This window comes from Anser cygnoides, chromosome 1, assembly GCF_040182565.1.
Source record: "Anser cygnoides isolate HZ-2024a breed goose chromosome 1, Taihu_goose_T2T_genome, whole genome shotgun sequence".
Lineage (NCBI taxonomy): Eukaryota > Metazoa > Chordata > Aves > Anseriformes > Anatidae > Anser > Anser cygnoides.
In genome coordinates, this window is record NC_089873.1 from 204,167,947 (window position 1) to 204,187,695 (window position 19,749).

Consider the following 19,749-nt stretch of genomic DNA (forward strand, 5'->3'; position numbering starts at 1 on the left):
AAGTGCCCAAACACAAGTGCTTCACCTTCACAGCAGTTGTAAATTGGTTACAACTTCATGCTGCTCCTGGGTAAAGAGTAGCTGGATGCTCCTGGCTACGCTGATGGTGATGACGATGATGTAGGAGACATTCGGGCAGGGCACAAGAAATTGCAAAAGAATTCAAAAAAAAAAAAAAAAAGGCACTGGTGGGTGTGCAGACTGCTGCTTCTGTAAGGCATCACAGCAATATTGTGCGTAGAAATGTGCTGGGCTTAATCAGAAAAAGAACTGTATTAGGTGTGGGATCATTTGATGAAATACTAAAACCACTATTTTAATTGGTGGAAAACAACTGAAAGGCCTTTTTTGCCTATTGAAAAAAATACTTCAAGATGGTTTTTAGTGGTTGGGGGCAGAAATACTTAGGATGTCATCTTTCTGCCTTTCCTATCCCTTTCTCTTCTAGTGACCACCACGTGTTTGCGTGTTTGCCGAGCTTTGTTTCTGTTGCAGGGGATGAGCGAGGGCCAGGCTGTGACCCGGATCAGCCAGCCTGTGATGTAACTCTCTAGACAAGCAAGTGGAGTATTCAGTGCCAAATATTTGTCTCCCCTTATCTATCCTCCCTGTTCAAAGGTTGCAGGAAGTAAATGGCTCAAAACTGTGATTGTATCTTTTTTTGCCTTTCATTGCAGATAAACTTTGACATTCGCAGTAGCTCTGTTTTCCCTGCTTTGATACAGTAGTGTCAGTTCGTAGCCAAACAGTGCCTTAGAGCTGATGTCCAGTGTTGATCTTAGCCTAGTATTTCAGCAGTCCCTGTTCTGGAGAATACAGATGGTTGCAAGTTTTCTGATGAGAATGTTTTTCTTTAAGTTGAAAAAATGATGACTCACAAAAACTCCAGCTTTATCTTGTGGGAATGCAGCAATTCTGCTGGGAAACTCTTTTGGGGAAAGGCTTCTCAGGTCCAGGAAGGAAATTTGGGTCAAAAATGTCAGGCACTTCAACGGAACCAGCCATGTCCTGGTACAACATCCATCAACGACAGAGATCACGGTGCCATTCCTGGGTTTGACAGAAAACTCCTGACCTCCTGCCTCCCAGCAGTCTGCTGACTACAGGAGGAACGAGTTCTGTCTCCTGTGTTCTTGCATCAAAGGTTTGGAAAGTACGTGGTTCTGTCCTGATATGGAAAAAAAAAAAAAAAAAGTAAGAAAATGCTTGTGGGATAAAGAACTTTTTTTCTTAGATTACCTGGAGGATGGATGTCTTTTCTGAAATATATGAAGACTTTTCCTAATTGGTGCTACTACACTATTTAGTAATAGAAGAAGTGTCACGTTATGTACAAGGCATGGGTCTGGCAAGCAGGAGAATCAGTTCTAGTCCTTGCCTCCATCACTGCGTGCTCTTTTCCAGGTTACTTGACATCGCTTTATCTCTGCTGATGGTGTGCCAAACATTTTCAGCAGCAGCCACCCCACGTACAAGCAAATGGCTCTTCCAGCAGCCCATTCCCATGGCTGGATGTCTCCTGGGGGTGTGCAGAGCCATAAAGCGGTGTGTAGCAGCCAGGGGAGCTGCTCTGAGCTCAAATGACCTGGTTATTTTTAATCCAGGTACTTCCTCTCCCTCGTTAACCATGTGACCGCACAAATGCTTGTGCTGGCACAAGTGTTGGGGTGGCACAGGGACAGGAACAAGCAACGGGAGGCGATGGAAGGCTGCCAAAAACAAGTTCATCCAGATATGTCCTCGGTTTTCCTTGTGCGGCATTAATAACAGCTATTTGTCATAGATTAGCGCTCGAGCCATGGAAGAAAACAGCAGTTTAACAGCTATGTACTCATAAAGCTGCTCCTTAGGATTTTTTCAAGCATTTCTCTGTTTGCTTGAGTAGATGTAGTTCAGTAATTACCAGTCTTGAATATTTCACTGCCAGCTCTTCGTCGAGATACAAATCGGTTGGTTAGTTATGGGTGAGGTTTTCATTAGGATTTAAGCTCTTTAGACACTTCTGAAAATGTTTCCTTCTATCCTGCTGTCTAATCTGGCATCAGGATAGCAGAAATCCTATTAATTAAGGTCTAAGACCTTTCATAATCTTCCCCGACTGCAGAATGCATTTACTGGTGCTGTTCGTCACAGCTGTGTCCGGCGCAGGATGGTGCTGCTCCTCTGAACATCAGCCCCCGCACACATGGGAGCAGGACACGCTCAGGTTTCTGCCTGGGAAGGACCAAATTGTCCTTTAAAAGCAGGGATTTCCCATGCAGTCTAGGATGTTGAGCTTCATGTTGAGCTTTATGGGCGCTTCATGTGCTCCTTGAAAAGATGGGCTGTGGGCAGAGAGGTTGGCACTGAGAAAGCATCCTACACATCAAGCCTGTCTTCTGTGCTGTCAATATGCCATTAATATTTGTTGTCTGATGGAAAGAGAAATGTGTGCCTAGTGGAATAATATGGGATGACATGCCTGGTGGAAACAGAAACTACGCGAAGCTGATGAGTTTGATAAGAGTATTTAGTATCTAAATCTAAACCGGGTATGTGGTTTATAAAGGATAAACAGTGGCAGTGGAGTTTTCAGGCCACTGGCTCTAGTAGGCATGGGCTAATTAATTAATATAGCAAGAATGCAAGCTGGGAGAAACCCTGAGGTTGTATACGCTGTAGGTTTTATACATACGCTGTACAGGTACAGAGCGCAACCAAATTCAACTGGCAGAAGAGCGTGAATCACCAGAGCCCTGCTGGCCCAGGAGCTGTGGTGTTCTGGGGGACATACCTACAGGGTCTGGTGGGGCACAGCCCAACGCTCCCTGCACCCCAGCACTGTCCTGGGGCCTCCGTGGCTTTGTGTCAGTGCTTGCTTTCCTCTCGGACACCCTGTTTCTGCCTTTACAATCAAGGTGTTACTGGTCTATGTTTGTAAGGTCTGTTTTTAGCTGCTCTGACATGGAGAGCAACTGCATGAGGGTGATAAAAAAAAACGGCACGTGGCTCCTTCAGCAGGAACAAATCTAAGGCAGCGTGCCTGGGGGCACAGGGGCAGCTGGAAGCAGGGGTGCCCATGCAGATGGGAGCTGCTGGCAAGCACCATGCCCCCACAGCCCCCCGCCTGCCCAACTCACTGCCATCACACACGTGTGAATGGCACGATGCCCGCGATCTGGGAGCGGGCATTTTTGCAGGATGAGGGCACGCTCTGCAGATCCTTGCCTCATTTTTCACTGGGGTGCACGTGGTAGGGTGTATTTTGCCGGCTGAATGTGCCTTCTCCTTTTCTCCCCAGGGAATGGCTTTTACACTTCAAGAGAGGCTGCAGCTGGGAATTCACGGCCTCCTGCCTCCCTGCTTCTTGAGCCAAGACGTTCAGGTTCTCCGTGTCATGAAAAACTACGAGAACAAATCAAACGATCTGGACAAGTATGGCAAAAACATCTTATTTCCTCCTTCCTTTCCGCCTTAATTTACAGTTCTTTAAAGACCTCAGGAAGACTTGAGGGTCCTGTTTCAAAGCACATAGATTTCCTTCAGAGTCACTTTTTTTCCACCTGTCAATACCAGGAGTGTTTATTCTGGCCTGTCTGCTGTCACCTCAGTTACATGCTGTCGTGGTCCCACAATAGCACTGCTATTTGCTATTCTACCACCATATTACTGGAGAGCTCTGATGTTAACCTGGGGGTTCGCTGTCCTTAGTGTACAAAAGCACAACAAAAAGGCAGCCCATGCCCCAAAGCACTGGAGTGGTCTCGTGTAGTTTATGCACCTGTCTGTGTGCTCTCAACATATTCACTAAAATACTGAACAGAAGAGCAGAAAGAACCTGCCAACTGGTAGGAAAAAAATATAATACAATAACCGTGTTGTATATTGATATTTTTGTCTTCTTTTTTTCAAATATGGAATTTAGCTATCCTGTGTTTAGTGATCTAGTAGTTGAGGATGCAGGATAATGGAGAAAGAGGTTTTGTGGAAATGTTTTAGGAAAGACAGCTTTGAAATGTACGTGTTAATATGTGCGTATGTGTATGTACAGTCTTACAGATTGCATAGCAGATTTTGATAATGAAGATTATGTCCTGCTCTGTTTCCATTGCATTTGTGTCTAATGCAAATCCAGAAATTTTGCTCAAAGTCTCTGTAATGTGGTACTTACATGGGTCAGGGCTTTGCAGAACTGAGTGCATACAGAATGAGTAGACTATTGCTCTTTATGAAACTGCCAGCATCTAGAAATACTGATATATATCTATTTTGTTTTGCTTGTGGTTTATATAAATATATATATAATTTATTTTTTTAAGGTATATTGTTCTTATGACATTACAAGACAGGAACGAGAAGCTTTTTTACCGAGTGCTGACCTCCGACATCGAGAGATTCATGCCCATCGTTTATACCCCAACAGTTGGCCTGGCTTGCCAGCAGTATGGTTTGGCTTTCAGGAGACCACGGTGAGTGAAAAGGCTGGGCTAGCCCCTTTTTTTATATTCCTGTGAATGTTTCTTTTGTATTGACCGTCCATCTTTTTGTGGGTGGCCTGAAACATCTACAACTTCATCCCTAATCAAAAGATGGGCTATCTAGCAGCTTCATGTGTGTACATCTGATGATGAGCTGGGGAGTTGAGAATAGCTCTGCCTTCTTCCTATAAACAGTGAACAGAGTGGTTTTGTTCTCAAACAGTACTGTACAGTCTGTATAGCTCAGCTCCAAATGTCTCTCTGAACTTATGGTTGCACCACTCCCTGTCTGCTGTCTTGGGAGCACTGAGCTCTTTCTGCAGTGCTGGCTTTTGAGTAATTGTTGGATTTTGGATACATTGTGCTGATTTTGAACTTTAGTATGCACCTCCACAAACCACCTCACAAAAAATCATTTTCGTAGGAGATGATGCTCTGCATCAGTGCCTTCCTCTCTGCTCCAAGCAGAGCAGAGAGAAAAGAGAAAATTCATGCAACATTAAACACTGTGTACCATGTTGGAAGGCCCTGTTCTGCATAATTGCTTTTAATGATTAATGTTTGGGTAAACTTCTCATTACCATTCTGAAATATATTTTAGGTCTATCCTGAAAATTCAACAGTAAGTTTTAGTTTTCTTTGCAAGCTTTTTATTTTTTTGTCCTTGAAATGTACCAGTAGGCAGATAAACGCTTTAGCTTTTGCTAAAAGTTTTCACATGCATGAGGTTTAACTGCAGTTTCAGCTGAGAGTAGTGTGATGGATGGGGAAACTGAGGCAAGTTCTACTAACTGACTGAAGGTCACAGTGGGGACCATGAGGCAGACGTCAAAGGTGTGAGGGCTGTGTAGAGAGATAATGAATAGCATATTATAGATAAAATTGCCTTGGCAAACACATTTGCGTCCTGCTTGTCATCACAATTTCTAGTAAATCTGTTTTCATCCTCATTGCTGCATTGCTTCTCTCACAGAGCTGGTCCTCAGGGCTGCTTTTTGGCCTCCATCTGTCCCAGATAATTGTGCCCTGCCCCCAAATTCTGGATCTGCTGGGCTGTGGTGAAGTGAGTCATCTAGTCAAGCCTTATACATGTCCTCTCCTCCTCTTCCTCAGTGCATATGAAGAAAACAAAGAGGGAGTTGCCTTTTTTACAGAGGGAGGACACTTGCTTCCTCTGGGTGGGGGAAAAGGGTAGCAGAGAGAACAGAGCCCAGGCTCGGTCCCCACATGTCGAGTTCTGAGTTCTGTAAGGCAGGGAAGAGCACGCCACCGCTTCTCAGCTTACCAAGGTTCACAGCAGCCAGTTCCTGTCCCACAGCCCCATACACAGCCATTACAGCTCTGCCTTCAGCGTGCCTTTACCTTGCAAAAAGTTCAAACGGCATTTGGGAGTTTTACCTCTTTTTTGTTTCCAGCCCTGCTCTTATCCTGGGGAAAGCAAAGGTGTCTTTCTGGATGCTGGATTTTTTCTGAATTTGTGACTGTTCAAGAATTCCCCTTTTTTCTTATATTTTAAATCCACATTATTTTACCGCTGTGGTAAGAACATCTGTTCCCCTTGCTGGGCAGTTTTGCTGCTGTACTTGGGCTTGGAGCTGCTCTGGATTGCAGCCCAGGGCTTCCACAGAAAAGGGCAAACTATTATGCCCTTAGTACACTGAATTTCCGTGGCAGGGAGTTTGTTTCTCTGATGATGCAGAGTGAATTTCAGTCTAGTCTCAGATTTGGTTTTAATCAAAGTCATTTTAGCAAACTAGTGGTATTGTTCCAAAAAGAAAAGAGCTATTGTGCAAAGTGATGAGATTAAAATGAGAAGCATTCGTACATGCTTATTTTGTAGATCTGTGTCTTATTGTCCTACAACAAATGCTTTCTCTCCTGGACCATATAATGTACATCAGGAGCTTGCCTGCAAGACAGTTAGCTCAGGGTAGGATGCCAACATTTTCTGCTAAAATTGTTGGGATCTGCAGGTCTGGAGAGCTCAGGAATTAAGATTAAAGTTTGAATTGTTAGCTCTTCGCATATTAGCTGCCCTAAGCTGCAGTAATGATCAGAGAAGGTAATTCTTCTAACCTTTTTTTTTTTTTTTTTTGGTACCAGAAGGTTTTTAAAACAAAATGATGACCACATAAATCTTACACCCTGATATATTTCACTATTGTTTTAGGAAGAACATAGTGCCTTGAGCTGAAGAGGATTTCCAAGCCACTCAGTTTTGTTCCGCTGTCACAGGAAGCCTTATCATAATCCTGTTCATTAGCCGATTGCATTTTATTTTAAATCTTCAATAAAGCTGTCCTACATGACCCATTCCAGTACTTAACTCCCATATGAGCAGAAAGTGTTTTTCCACTAACATATAACCTAAATGTTCTCTGCAGATGTAATCCTCTCTACAATAGCCTTTTCAGGATGGAAAGCTGGGATCATGTTCAGCCTGGTGGTTTTTTTGCCTGTAGCTGTTGCTGCCAAATGCAGGTTGTCCCACTCTGTAGTCTCCCTTTTGGGTAAATTTGCATCACGGAAGGGTGAGCACCACTTCACTAGGGAGTGCTGGGGGGAGCAGAGCAGTTATCTTCTTGCTTTTGCTAACACATCTCATCGTGCCCTCATCATACCGCAGAGTCATACACAGTGGCTGGTTGCTTTCTTGTCTTCTCCCTATGAATCCTTTCTTTGATGTGATTACCCCTCCAGATACGTGCAAATTTATAATTGTGCTCATCATTTCTCCTCGCTATATGCTCTGCTGTGAACTTTGTCTTGTTGGTTTTGGATTATCTCTCCCATGAATCAAAATCTCTCTAAACCTCCCAGCTCAACTCTTTGAGCAACAGGAAAGTTTGAATGCTGAAGCAATTATCTTTTCATCCAAACTGGCACGTTTAATGCTCTTGAGCAGGCAGGGGAGATGAAAGATGTCTCAGTTTGAAAATATCCCATGGTGCTCCAACATGGATTGACTTGTATACAACACAACTTATGATGAGGAGGGAGGTCTCCAGAATATTATGCAGTCTTTCTGCAGCCTCAGCAGCAGAAATTAGTGACCTGTGAATGCAATAAGCCTCTTCCTGTGCTGAGATCTCTGTTAGCCCCATTAGTGCTTTGCTTTATGTTTGAAGGCTGAACCTGGTAAGATTAAAGCACAAGTAACTTGCTTACAAAGCAAGTCTCGTACAAGTGCATCTGAAATTATCCCCAAGAGGTCCAGCAGGGCTTCTCTCATCAGAATACATTTATCAGTGTTGGCATGGCTGCAGATTTTGTCTGCCATCTACTGCTGTCATAATCACAGGGCTCAGTGCCTCTTTTACCTTTCTTTGTCTACGATCTCTTAACGGCAAGCTTTTTACCTGCACTTCTATACAGCTGTGTTCGGAGTTCTCCTCCCACATCAGGGCTCCAGCATGCTGTGCAGGTAAGCAGACTTACCTGCTCCCAGTGGGATTTGGCGCCTGCTGTCCTTTCCTTTTTTAAAGCCAGGCAGCCAGCAGTCCAGAAACACAGGTTTGCTCTGTTTAGCAGTGGAAAAGAGCTACTAGGAAAAAAACACTTGCAAACATCCAATTCTTTACGTCCCTATCTGTGATGCCTGTAGTCTCCCTGCATGGGTCAGGCAGAGGCCCTGCCTTTAGGTGCCCCAGCAGGTTCCTGTCTTTGCCTTCTCCATATGTAGGAGTTTGCCTTTCTCTTCAGGAGTCCCTTTAAATTCTCCAAGCGGGCTTTTCATCTTCTGTGGCTTCCTGTGTGATGGAAACTCAAGTTTTTAGAATGGCTGGAAGAGACGTGGAACCATCAAAATATTAAGAACAACTTTCTGGCACTGTCCCCTAAGAATGCTGAAATTTTTGCTGGAAGGTGTCTCTGTTGAATCACTTTTTTCCTATCTTGATTCCCAGACAGCTCCCTGCTGAGCTACCAATATTCATTTATTCAGTCATGCCATAAGCATTAAAGTCTTCAAGCCAAAGTACAGTTTTATTTTATAACAATTTATTCTTTATTTTTAAATTAAAAAAAATAGAAATCTTGTAATCTGAAAGTACAAGTTGAGTACAAGTTGAAATACCAAACTATAGCACCTTTATCACACGATAAGGACACTGTCAAAATCTCTCCTCAGTGCTAAAGCAGACCATTAAGCAAGCAAAAGAAAAGTGTGACTGTGTCCAAAGAGCTTCCTAGCTGTGGATCCTGTCTGCAGCAGAGGCCAGTAACAGGTACAAGAGGAGTGTAAATGTAGGGTAGGCAGATCTCGGGGGCTGCTCAGATTATGCTCCTCTGCAGTCGGTGTTACGGGGTCTTGGGGTTGCAGTTTTCTTAGGAAAACCTGCTGCCATGTTTGTCTTCAGAAGTTCTGGAAGTAGTGTCCCGAGGTGACAAGGTGTGTATGAGGTGTAGATGCTCAGGGTGACCCAGCCCTGGGGGAGGTTTTTTTGTGGGGTTGTACAGCTTCAGATGCTGTCCCTCCTTGGAGAAGGAGCTCTGCGGTCCTCCCCGGCGTCGTGCACGTGGCAGCCTCGCCTGCCGGCAGTGCCCGGGTCCCCAGCACAGGGCTGCTCTGGTCACGGGCCCTGAAGGAAGCAGCCCCCCCGATCCATCCCTGTTTATTCACTCCTCCCTTCCACTGCCCTCGTGCCTGCGCAGATGTCCGTGCAGCTGTGCGATGATCTGGTTCAGGAGTAAATCGGAGTAGATCCAAGCCTTTTTTGGGCCAGGCTAGCAGTAAACTGGATAGCCAGTTCACCGTCAGCTGCACGGACAGTAGTGCTGACAAGGGGAAAGGGATGTGCAGAAGCAGGAAAACAAGCTGCTGAAGGCTTGGGGGAGGCAGCTTTGCTCGTGGTGATGCCTTAATGTAGCTGGATGCAAGGGAGATGTTACCTTAGGTACTTTTCAAAGGCTTTTCAAAGCCTGGGGATTCTTTTTCCTCATCAGAAATTTGGTGGGGGAGGGAATTAAATATAACAGAGCAGGGTTTGCAGCTTTCTGAGACGCTAAACAAGGAAAGGGAGGAGGAATCTTAGTGCATTGATCCCATTAGTAGAGTCACTGTTATCCTATTAAATGCTTCCACTAGCCCTGAAAGCCTTGGGACTGTGGCTAGGAGTCCTTTTTGCTTTAGACTGAAGAAGCAAAGTCCTCTACAAAGAAAAATTAAGCATAGTAATGCGTAAGTGCATAGTATTATGACTTTTTCCTCTTTTGCTTTTTCATTCTTTTTCAGTGTAAAATGTCCTTACTGAATATTGTGGAGTTCCTTATACAGCACAGGACTGAACATGTGCAATGCAGTTTTAAAGGTATTTTTTAAGCTGGAGGATCAGTTTCACAATTAAAAAATAGTGACAGAATCTTTGAAAAGAGAGACTCCATATTTTTTCACAAGGAGAAAGCAGAGAAGCGAACTTATTTCAGGGCATGGAATCAGGGTTTTAGTTCTTGTGTAACAGTAAGAAACAGTTTATTATAGTGACATAAGCCCACAGCCTGTTGAGACAGTGGATAATTCATAAGCATATTGGTATTCAAAAATATAGAGCTGTCAGTTGCTCTGCAAAAGCTTTTGGCATCCCCTGAGAGCAGGACTGGAACAGGTTGGTGCATCACCACCAGAGGAAAGCTAGAGGGACAGACAAAACTTGCCTGGGTTCACTGTCCTTTTCTGGAGATGTAAATGTCCTCGAGGACTGGTTGCAGAACAATGTAAAACATGTTGGGATGAAGTTGAACTCAGAGAATTAAAGCTAACAGGATGCAGATGTGCTAAAATTAAGTCTGACAGAATAATGATCTTTGTCCCTGATGAAAAACGAGCAAGTGAAACATCAGTCAATCTACAGAATTGTCTTGTCAACAGATCTGGCTCTGCTGAGGGCTTTTTTTCAATTGTGTTGTTCAATCAAAGCAGCAGGAAACAAAGTTACCTGCCATTTCTAGACACGTTAACCCCAAACCAAACGGATGTTAGAACAAAGGCGTAACCCTCATAGGTTTGTCACTAACCAGCGAATTGTCTGCGATCCCTCTTCTATAAAACCGTGAAGACCAAAAGCGAGCGGGAAGGATGGATTTTGAGTTGTTGGCCTGAAACTCATGTTTTGAAATCCTTTTAGGTGGTCTGTAATTCTTGCAAAAACACTGGCTGTCATAATGTCTCTTGTTGCCACCAGCAAGGTTCAGACTTCTTCCAGAAGCAGCTGAAATCGGTGTAGGAGGAGCTGGGTGTGTTTTATGAGCCGTGTTTAAGTAACACCACCGTGAGCAGATGGGTCTTGTAACAGGTTGAAGGGAAAATCTGTGGAAAGGACCGTGGTGTGCAGTCAGGAAGCCCTGAGAGGCTGGCAGGGGTTAAGCTGGGAGATGGTCCTAAGTTTGGGACCAGCTTATGGGGCAACAAGCAGAGCGTGGCTGGAGGAGGTGAGGAGGAAACAGCTAGCACAGAGGGAGCCCAGGGCTGCTGTGAACGCTCAGCCTGTCTCGAAACCCCTGCTGAGAGATGGCAGGGTGGCTCGTGGGCTCCCACTGCTCCCCGTGTGCTGACCCTGCTTTTCCCAGGCAGGTTGTTTCAGCATGCTGTACCCCCATCCTTGCCCCAGCTCTCTTCCCCCTTCAGTAAAGTGACTCACTGAATGGGGAGAGGAGGTAATAAAGGAGCCACTGGGCGTAAGGACAGAAAGGCTTTTGCATCAGCTGTGACCTCAGGTACTGTGAAGACTGGAGGCATAGGGTGGATATTGTTGGGGTTATGAGGTTCTGCCAGGGCTGTTACATTGGGATGGGGGAGAAGAAGGATTCAAGTCTGTTTCTTCATTAGGAAATTTGTCAGTGCTCTTCTTTCCGTATCTCCACTCTACTCTCTTTCTCCCTTACTTTTCCTAAGAAATATGTACATGAAAAATCTCTAACACTGAAGAGACATGTTCTATGGACATGAGATAAAGCTTCGGGCCTGCTGTAGTTAGCAGCAAAGTCTGAAATTAACTTGTGAGGGTTAGGCATTCTCCTGCTGCCAGAGATGATTTGGATTTTGTTGAAATTCCCTGGTTTACCAGGAGAAGCTTAAAGGAAGAGGTGGAGCTGGCCAAAAGAAGCGGTTGACCTGGAGAAGGAAATTCAAGAGGATGTGTTCACATTTAATCTGGCATAAATCTGTGCTGCTGTCACAAGGAACAACCCCACCTTAAACAAAAAATGTCACAGGCAGGGAGGAGGGAGGAGAAATATTTAGAATAATGAATACCAGGATGTAAATTGGAGGGGAAATAACACCAGCTATCATGAAAACCTTTGATAGCAATATCCATTGGGCTGTATAACAGTCTCCCATAGACTATGCATTGTGACTTGGGCACAATTTTAAAAAGGAACAATCTTTTTTTTTAGCTGGTCATTTATATATTTATATTTTTAAAAGATGCATTTTTATTATAAATTTTTAAATTTATTTTTTTATTTTTTGCTTTACTGCAAGGCAACTGTGAGATGCTCTGTTATGTTGCTGTATAATAGCTGTGCCAGAGCACTCTCATCCTCTAGTAGCAGGGCATCCATGTCTGAAAGAGAAGAGAAATCAACAGGCAACATAAAGAGGAGTTTTGCAATTGCCAAAGACTTTCCCAACAGGTCTACAGTCTACATGGAGTGCAGGGTTCTGTGTTTTGATAAGGCAATTCTTACCTCCTTGTTTTCCTCTGTATTTTCAGAAGTGCCTTTTCACTTACACCAAAGGGAAAACTCTGTGCAAATACACAATTCAAACACTTGGACAATGAGCAAGTCACACACATTTTCAGTATATGACTGTGGAAGACTTACTGTAAAAGCTGCTGATATGCTCAGTACTTGCTACAATTTACGTGAAATAAAATATAAGAATAAAACAAATTATTAGGTGGATTCACTAAGGCAGAACATGCCAGGTTAGATTTAACTTATTTGCAAGTTGATTGCTCTGCTATTGTCAATATACTTTTTTTTTTTTTTTTTGGTCAAACTTTATCCTGATTTTGTGTTCAATCTCGGGGTTCCCTGCAGTGTACTTTAAAAGCAAAGGTGTGGGTCTTGGAAGAAATTTCTCAGCACAGGAAGGAAATATAATCAGGGTAGGATTTAATTTAGCTTCCCAGAGGGTTTTGATCCCACCTTAACCTCTACTATGAAGTAAAATAGAATACATTATGTGCTTAGCAGTTACAACAGATAAGGGCTCCTTGGTCAACATCCGTGGGCAATAGCACTGATTGCCCATCTCAACGCCTTTCTCTTTGTAATCCTGTAATCTTCCAAGTGCTGAGATACTGCCAGGGTCAAACACACAGGCTGCTCTAGGACTCAGCCTCCAAAAGGCAAAAAGAATCAGGGGTTAGCCAGCTTTTCCTGTACTTGAAGTTGTTCTTCAGCTGGGGGCTTCAAGCTGCTTGAGCATGATGAGCTTAAATAGAGCAAAGGATGCTGAATTTCGGAAGTGCCTACTCTTGCTGGTTAGTAGGATCCTAGGGTGGTGTTATCTTATGTCTCACCTCAAAGCCTGGTCTTTACCCATGTGCATCTGTAAATTTATGTGTAGGTGGCAGAGTAGTTATGAATGTCCTGGATTCATGAGCAAAAAGGGAGCTCTGGGTGCTGAGGGTCAGCGAGAATCAGCCCCCACGCCGCAGGCCTGCTTGGCTCCAACCCTGCCCTTGGCTCCAGGGGCTGAATCCTTACATAGCCCTTCTCAGAGCTCCTCCTAGACACCACTGTTGAAACACCACTGCTGAAAATGACATGGAAGGAATCGTTTTCTGAAGTTTTGAAATACAAACAGGATTTAACTGTTGAATTATGCCATGACGGTTCTCTGGTTAACCCTTTTGTCCTGAGAATCCAGTAGGAACACGCAACTTGTGACAAGCCAGAAGCAATGTGAATTTGTTCACCTCCTCCCTTAGTCCTAGACTATGAGTAGCAAAGATTGGTTGGGGACCTAATGCCGCCCCTCTGCGTTTTTACATTGCTGTGTAATGACCAATATCAGTAGTTACACTATGGTGGTCTTTCTCCACCATTGTCCCCATGGAGAGGAAAAGAGGGCTATCTATTCTTCAGGCTGTTTCCTAACTAGCACAGCCAAGGAATCCAGAATTCCTCCCAATCACTGTCCACTGTCCCTTTACACTTCTCATTTGCAATGCCTTCTGTTCCCTTCCACATCCCTTTCATCCCTTCCCATATCCGCCTGTGCTCCACCATGGACCCCCACCAGCTGGTGCTTCTCCCCTTCCATCACCAGTTTTCTAGGGAGCAGTGAGCACAGCTTCGGGTCCCCTCTGTTTCCCTGTCTCTGCATTTTTGACCTTGAGACCCCCATAGCTATCCTCTTTTACCATTTGTTTTTCCCTGCAGGCAGCTTTCTCCTGCTGTTCTGCTTTCTGCTTACTCCTATAGCCCAGACAGGCTCAGAGGTTTTGCTAGGGCTGGGCTAGTGAGGGCTCGGTAGGAATGAGGTGTGAAGGAACGCATGTTGTGTCTGGCTGCAAGCTGTCTTTTTGGCCAGCTGTCAAAGTAATTGTCAGGGGCAAGTCTGTGTTACCCTCTCCAGAGTGCTGGGGACATGAACCCCTTTATCTTTTCCCTTAATCTCAACAGTGAACCCCTTTATCTTTTCCCTTAATCTCAGCAGCGATTTCTATAAAACGGCTTAGGAACAAACATCTTTGAGACCTTTGCCTTTCTGATAAATTTGTTTGAGATGAACCAGCAGGTAAGAGGGGACACAGAATGATTGTATAAGCTCCCGTTTCCTGGAAAAACCGCTAAAAGTAGTGCTGGGTGTTACTAGCGTGACAAACTAGGACATGGATATGAAAGCTTAGCTTTAGGCTCTGATCTGAACCGTCCTGCTGGGGCAGGGTTTGGATTATGCCAAAGAGCTTGAAGCACTGCAGCTTCTACTGCAGGCTTCGTGCATTGCTCTCTGCCTTTGCGAGCCATCACCCTTATGTACACATGCAAATCACTCTGTTCCTGATCTTCAGCAGTTTCCTACAGCTTAGCTGCTTGCCTTCCCTCAGGATCACAGAGATTTCCCTGTGTGTGTATAAGGGGTTATGGAGAGTGAATCTTCCATTACTGTACCTTGGAGCCTGCATCTCCTGGCTCCCACACTGAATTTTGGTTTTCCTGCCTAAACTATATGATGACAACTTTAAAAACACTTATAGTACTAATGCAATCATTCACCTCACAGATTATTTAAAATTAAATCTCATAGCGTACTTAAATTACAGGATTTTGCCTTACGAATCTCTGTATAAATTTCATCAGTAGTTGACTGTACTCTATTTCTCTTATTTTTCCATAGCACCTCAGTGCACTGCTCAGTGCCCTACAATTTACAAAGAAAATTACCTAAACCAACAGAAAGTTCTTGGCTTTTATTGTAAACAAATCTGTAAAAATAACTGGTGAATCACCACAGAGATTTTGTCCAATGTGATGAATTAGTTGTACTGTATTTAGACAAATCAGTGCATGCTAGCACATACTTTCTCTCCAAAGCCTGTAGCCCGCAGGCATTTATAATCTTGAGCTCCCTAAAAGAGCCAAACAATTTCAAAGTTTATTTTGTTGTTCCTGAAGGCTCTTATCCTGTTCTGGCAGAGACACGAACCAAAAAATCAACAATAGGGGTGCAGCTGGTGGAAATGTCTCTAGAAACTCGTGTTGCTCACCCTGTCAATTTTGTGTATGAGTCTTGAAAGTGTAAATAAATAAAACCAAAAGTAGGGCTGTACTGTAACCACAATTTACCGCATCTCTAGTACAGACTAACATTGAATCCACAGAGTGTGTCATCTAGCATATTCTTTTGGCAAGGCAGGGACAATTTTCTGTGGTTAGCATGCAACGAAAGCCAAGGCTATCTGCTGATCCCTCCCGTGTGTATGTCCCTGTTGCAGCAGTGGGCAGCCGAATTACCTACCGGTCATCTGGGCTTCAGGCATAGTGTGACCAAACCCAAAAGAGCACAGAGTGGCTTGCAGGAGCAGTCAGCATCCTTCCACAAGGACAAGCCAACTTGTTTTCTTTCCTGAGCATGAAGGTAATTTTGCCAGGTGAACCTCAACATCGTTCTGAGACAGTCTTGCTCAAAGCTTTCCAAGAGTGTTGTGACTTGATGTGAGGCAATGGCTGTAATCACTGTAGAAGGCCGGCTTGTGCCATGCCTTTCAAAGATGATCTTTGGGTGATCTTCAAAGGTCCCTTCCAAACCAAAGCCCTTTACGATATATGGTATCTCAGTGCAGGTTTCTGACCAGTGTCTCACAACTTCATTGCTGTTCAGCAGCAGCCTCATGCAGGCATTGGACACTGGCAGAGATGTGACTCATCTCTTTTGTTTGTTGCTTCTTTAACTAATGGCTTCCCGGGGACTTCCTACCCATTTTGAGGGAAGTTCAGGCCCTGCTAAGTCAAAACAGTCAGGGACTTTAATGTGGGCAGGTCTTCATGACCTTCAGGTTTTGAGATGTTTAACCTTTGTCGTGAGCATTTTTATTCTGAGAATGAACCTTTCCTGTCTGGATGAAAGCACTGAATTATGATGCCTGCCTGTCTGATTTAACTATTCTGAGTATGTTCGTTTTCTTAATGCTGATCCACCTGGTCGTCTTTGTCCAGTCCTTACTTGTGGAGCAAATACTCATCATAGCACCCAGACTAGAATTTAAGAAATGGAAAGAAAATGTAACAAAAGTTTGATTTTTGTTGCCATATTCATGATTTAGCCTTGCAGTTCATTACATGCACACACACAGAGCAAAACTCCTTGCAAGTGTCCCTGTCTTATCTTGGATGAAAAGCAGTGTGTAATAGGGACCTTGGCTACCTTTTTCATTTTCTTCCCTTCGTCAGTCCCTCTTCTCAGGAACAAGTAGTTATATACGAAGAATGTTGGTAGACAATTAAACAAAACGTCTTTGATGTTTCTTTTCTGAGATCCAGTAAACAAGATTGATGGATGGATTGCTGTGCATACAGCACTTGGAATTTGCACTTGGTTTTTTTTGCGTTCTTCTTGCTAGATACCAAACCCTGACTGAGCCTGACCATTGCAGTATCTGTAAAAATTTGATAGTAGTGTGAAAATACATTCCTCCCTAACTGAGAAAGTATCTTCCTCTTCTTAGAATAGTCCTTCTAAAGTAGTGAGGGAGAAAATGAGTGAGGGAGGAAAAGAAAGATGAAGCTGCATTGGTTGGGTGGTTTTCTTTGTGCTTTTCAACTCTTTACAACTCCTGAGGTTTTTAGATCCTTCTAGAGGTGTTTCTTTTCCTCCACAAGGACATAAATACCATACAAATAAGGTCCTATCTCAGCCAGTAAGGGAAGTTCACGTGGAACAAAGGCTAGCTTCATGCCAGTATACAAATCAGTGAGCCAGGGCCATCATCTGCTCTGCTCCTCTGTGTCTTTTGACCAGGATGGTAAAGTTGGTTGATATAATTGCTGCCTGTCATCACCTATGATAATGTAGAGAGGCCATTAATTGTCTGGATGTAAACAGGCAACTAAAGTCATCAGTGCTACCCAAAACTACAGCACAGAACAACGCTGTAACAGAAGCGCAGCAGTGGCCAAAGAGGTTTTACATGGTTCCTAGAAAAGCAAAGGCATGGATTGCAGTGGATTTCTGTTTGATTACATGTCAGAGGCAGCAGTAGGCTAGAAAAGTGGGAAGAGGCAACACCAGGAGGGCTGCAAGCACAGCCGCAGAAGCAGGAGCAGTTGCTGAAGAAAAAGGAGAGAGAGACTTTTGGGTAGAAAATGAGGAGAGATTTGGAGCTGTGAGGAAATAAGTTGCATAAGCTTTTTCACTCCCCTCTGTGTTTTGGGAAATGAAGCTTTGCACATTCTCTGTTAATAAACAATAGTGCTTTAGAGATAACACTCCTGGCTCCACCACACGCTGTTTCTTCTAAGGAGAAATAGCTCACAATGCAGCATTGCTAACCGTGAAGATCAGAAAGGGGAATGCTACTTTGCCTCTTTGAAGAAGTAAGCTCTCATTGAATGAAAGCATTACAGAGTATTTCTGTTTCTTAATACCTGAAACATGTTAAAATTTGCTCCTTCCAAAATGTCTAAAAGAAATGAATGTTATTCTAAAAAGCTACCACCAGTGTCTGGCATTGCATCCTTGTCTGTCTCCATCTGTCCTGTCTCCCTTGTCCCTGAACTCTTTCTAAAATGAGCCTTGCAGTTCTGGGATTGTCTTCACTGTGGATCTTTCATAATGCCATCAGGATTGCCAAGATTCAACCCTTACAGCAGGATTCTTCAACTTGTGTGCATGGTAAGCTGTGTAGCTTTATAATTCCTGGAGCACTTCCATGCAGCCAGAACAAAACCAGAAAGGAAAATAAATCTCTGATTTAGGCATGAGAAAAAGTGTCGTGTGGTATGGGTGAACGTATCCAACCCCTCTGACAAATTATGCAGTGATGGTCAGCAGTCTGCAGCATCCAGCAGTCCAGTTCAGGCAGCTTGACTTGACTTGCTGAAATCCATACAGAATTGTTTCAGAGACAAATTAAGAAGTTGTAACATTCCTTGAGGTTTCCTGGAACCTTTCAGATGTGCTCAGAGGCACAATGAAATCTAGTCTGACTTCCACCATAACTAAGGAAGGCTGTAGTGAAACCAGTGATGTTAATGGAAAAAAAGAGGAGACTGGAGCTCTAAAACCCTAATGAATGGAGAGCAAAGCACTCTGAATTACCACCACAAAGGTAACAGCTCCACGAAGGCTACCCTTTAGCCAGAAATAGCGGTACAGTTTGTACATTCTGGCTTGACATTGCTGGGACAGTTCATTTTTACTATGCTCTATTTCTTGTATTTTTAGCCCTTTACATGTGTGTCTGGCTTCCAGCTAGCTGTACACATAGCTTCTTCTCTAAGGGAGAATGGCTAAATCCATGTAAACTGGCAAGTTCCTTGGCACAGGTGAGTTTTCAGGGCTGGAAAACCAGGATGTTTGTGCACATCACACAGTGCCCATGTTATGTGACTTGATTGAAATCACTTACCTTTTTAGGATTTTATTTTAATTGAATCATTTTTACTGAATCTCAGATGGATTCAAGTAAAACAGCCTTGCTGACTTTTCATTTCTCTGAAGCATTTTATCAAACATAATCCCAAGAGAGATGGAGAAGATACGGTGGTAAAGGCAGAATCTGTTTAGTTTGCATTCTTTCTTCAGAATGCTTAGCCTGCATCTTTTCCTCAGTAAAAGAAAATCAAGTTAATTGATTTTCTTTCCACTTGAATGTTTCTTATTTACTAGTGGTCCACATGGACCAGCCTGTCTCTCTCAGTATTTAGAGCTCTACCTGCTGTCCTTTGAGGCACAGATAAGCTTTTGCTCCTGTTACCTCTCCTATAAACTATGTACCCATGAGAGAAACCTGGCTGCTACTCTTCCTTATTCAGTCATCAGCAAACCTTTTGCTGAGTTCAGCTTGCACAGCTTGTTTATTCCTTCTGCCTGGCTTGCAGGAGGGATTTTTGGAAAGATTAACCCTCAGCCAATTTCATACATCTTACTGCAGTGGATAAGTTGGCCAGCTCATCTCTGTGGGTAACCATTGCTGTCAGGTGGGCGAGCATGACTCTTTTGGGACTCACTCAGAATGAGGACTTACCTATGACCCCTGGACACAAGAAGTCACTTTTTGACTAAAATCTGACATGTGCCTCTGCCATCTTCTTAAAAACACGGTGAGCTCGCTGAGCTGGCTGTCAGAGTTATTATTTCATAGTGCCCGCATCTTCCAGCTCACCACTACCAGAGTCACCTTCTGAATGCCTGAACACCAAGTGGAGGCCAGAGAGCCTGGAGCAGCTTCAGGAATGTGCTCCAGCTGGGTGCCTAGAGGCACTGGAAACTTTTGTGTTTTGTTGAAACCGGGCCTTTGGCTCTCTGGTTCAGTGATGAAGGAATATATGAGGCTGTGCCCAGTTCCCCATGCGGTTGTGTCAGTGAGAGACATCACGTTCCCCTGATGGATGCCCCTTTCTGCTCCTAGAAGCTTCACTTCCAAAGCTGGTAGTGCCATTAGTGTGTTAATTGTTAGTCTAAATTAACCCATCCAATTTTGCCCGGAGTAAAACAAGGAGTAGTTTTTCTTCTGAACTGCTCCATGCATGTGACTGCAGAGAAAAGCAGCTAGGACTGAGAACCTGGTCCATGTCGCGGCCTGAATGCAGAGTCAAAATATGTCATAGCCATTTTGTT

At 43.9% G+C, this 19,749-nt stretch overlaps 1 protein-coding gene across 4 annotated transcripts in view; it reads left to right on the forward strand.

Annotated features, from left to right (window-relative positions):
• ME3 (malic enzyme 3) overlaps positions 1-19,749 on the forward strand; it is a 124,264-nt gene that overhangs the window by 63,274 nt on the left and 41,241 nt on the right. For all 4 annotated transcript variants that reach the window (XM_048076482.2, XM_048076481.2, XM_013199811.3 and 1 more), the window contains 2 exons: positions 3,281-3,414; positions 4,299-4,448. In XM_048076482.2, coding sequence (XP_047932439.2) covers positions 3,281-3,414; positions 4,299-4,448 — 284 coding nt within the window. The remainder of the gene's footprint in view (positions 1-3,280; positions 3,415-4,298; positions 4,449-19,749) is intronic.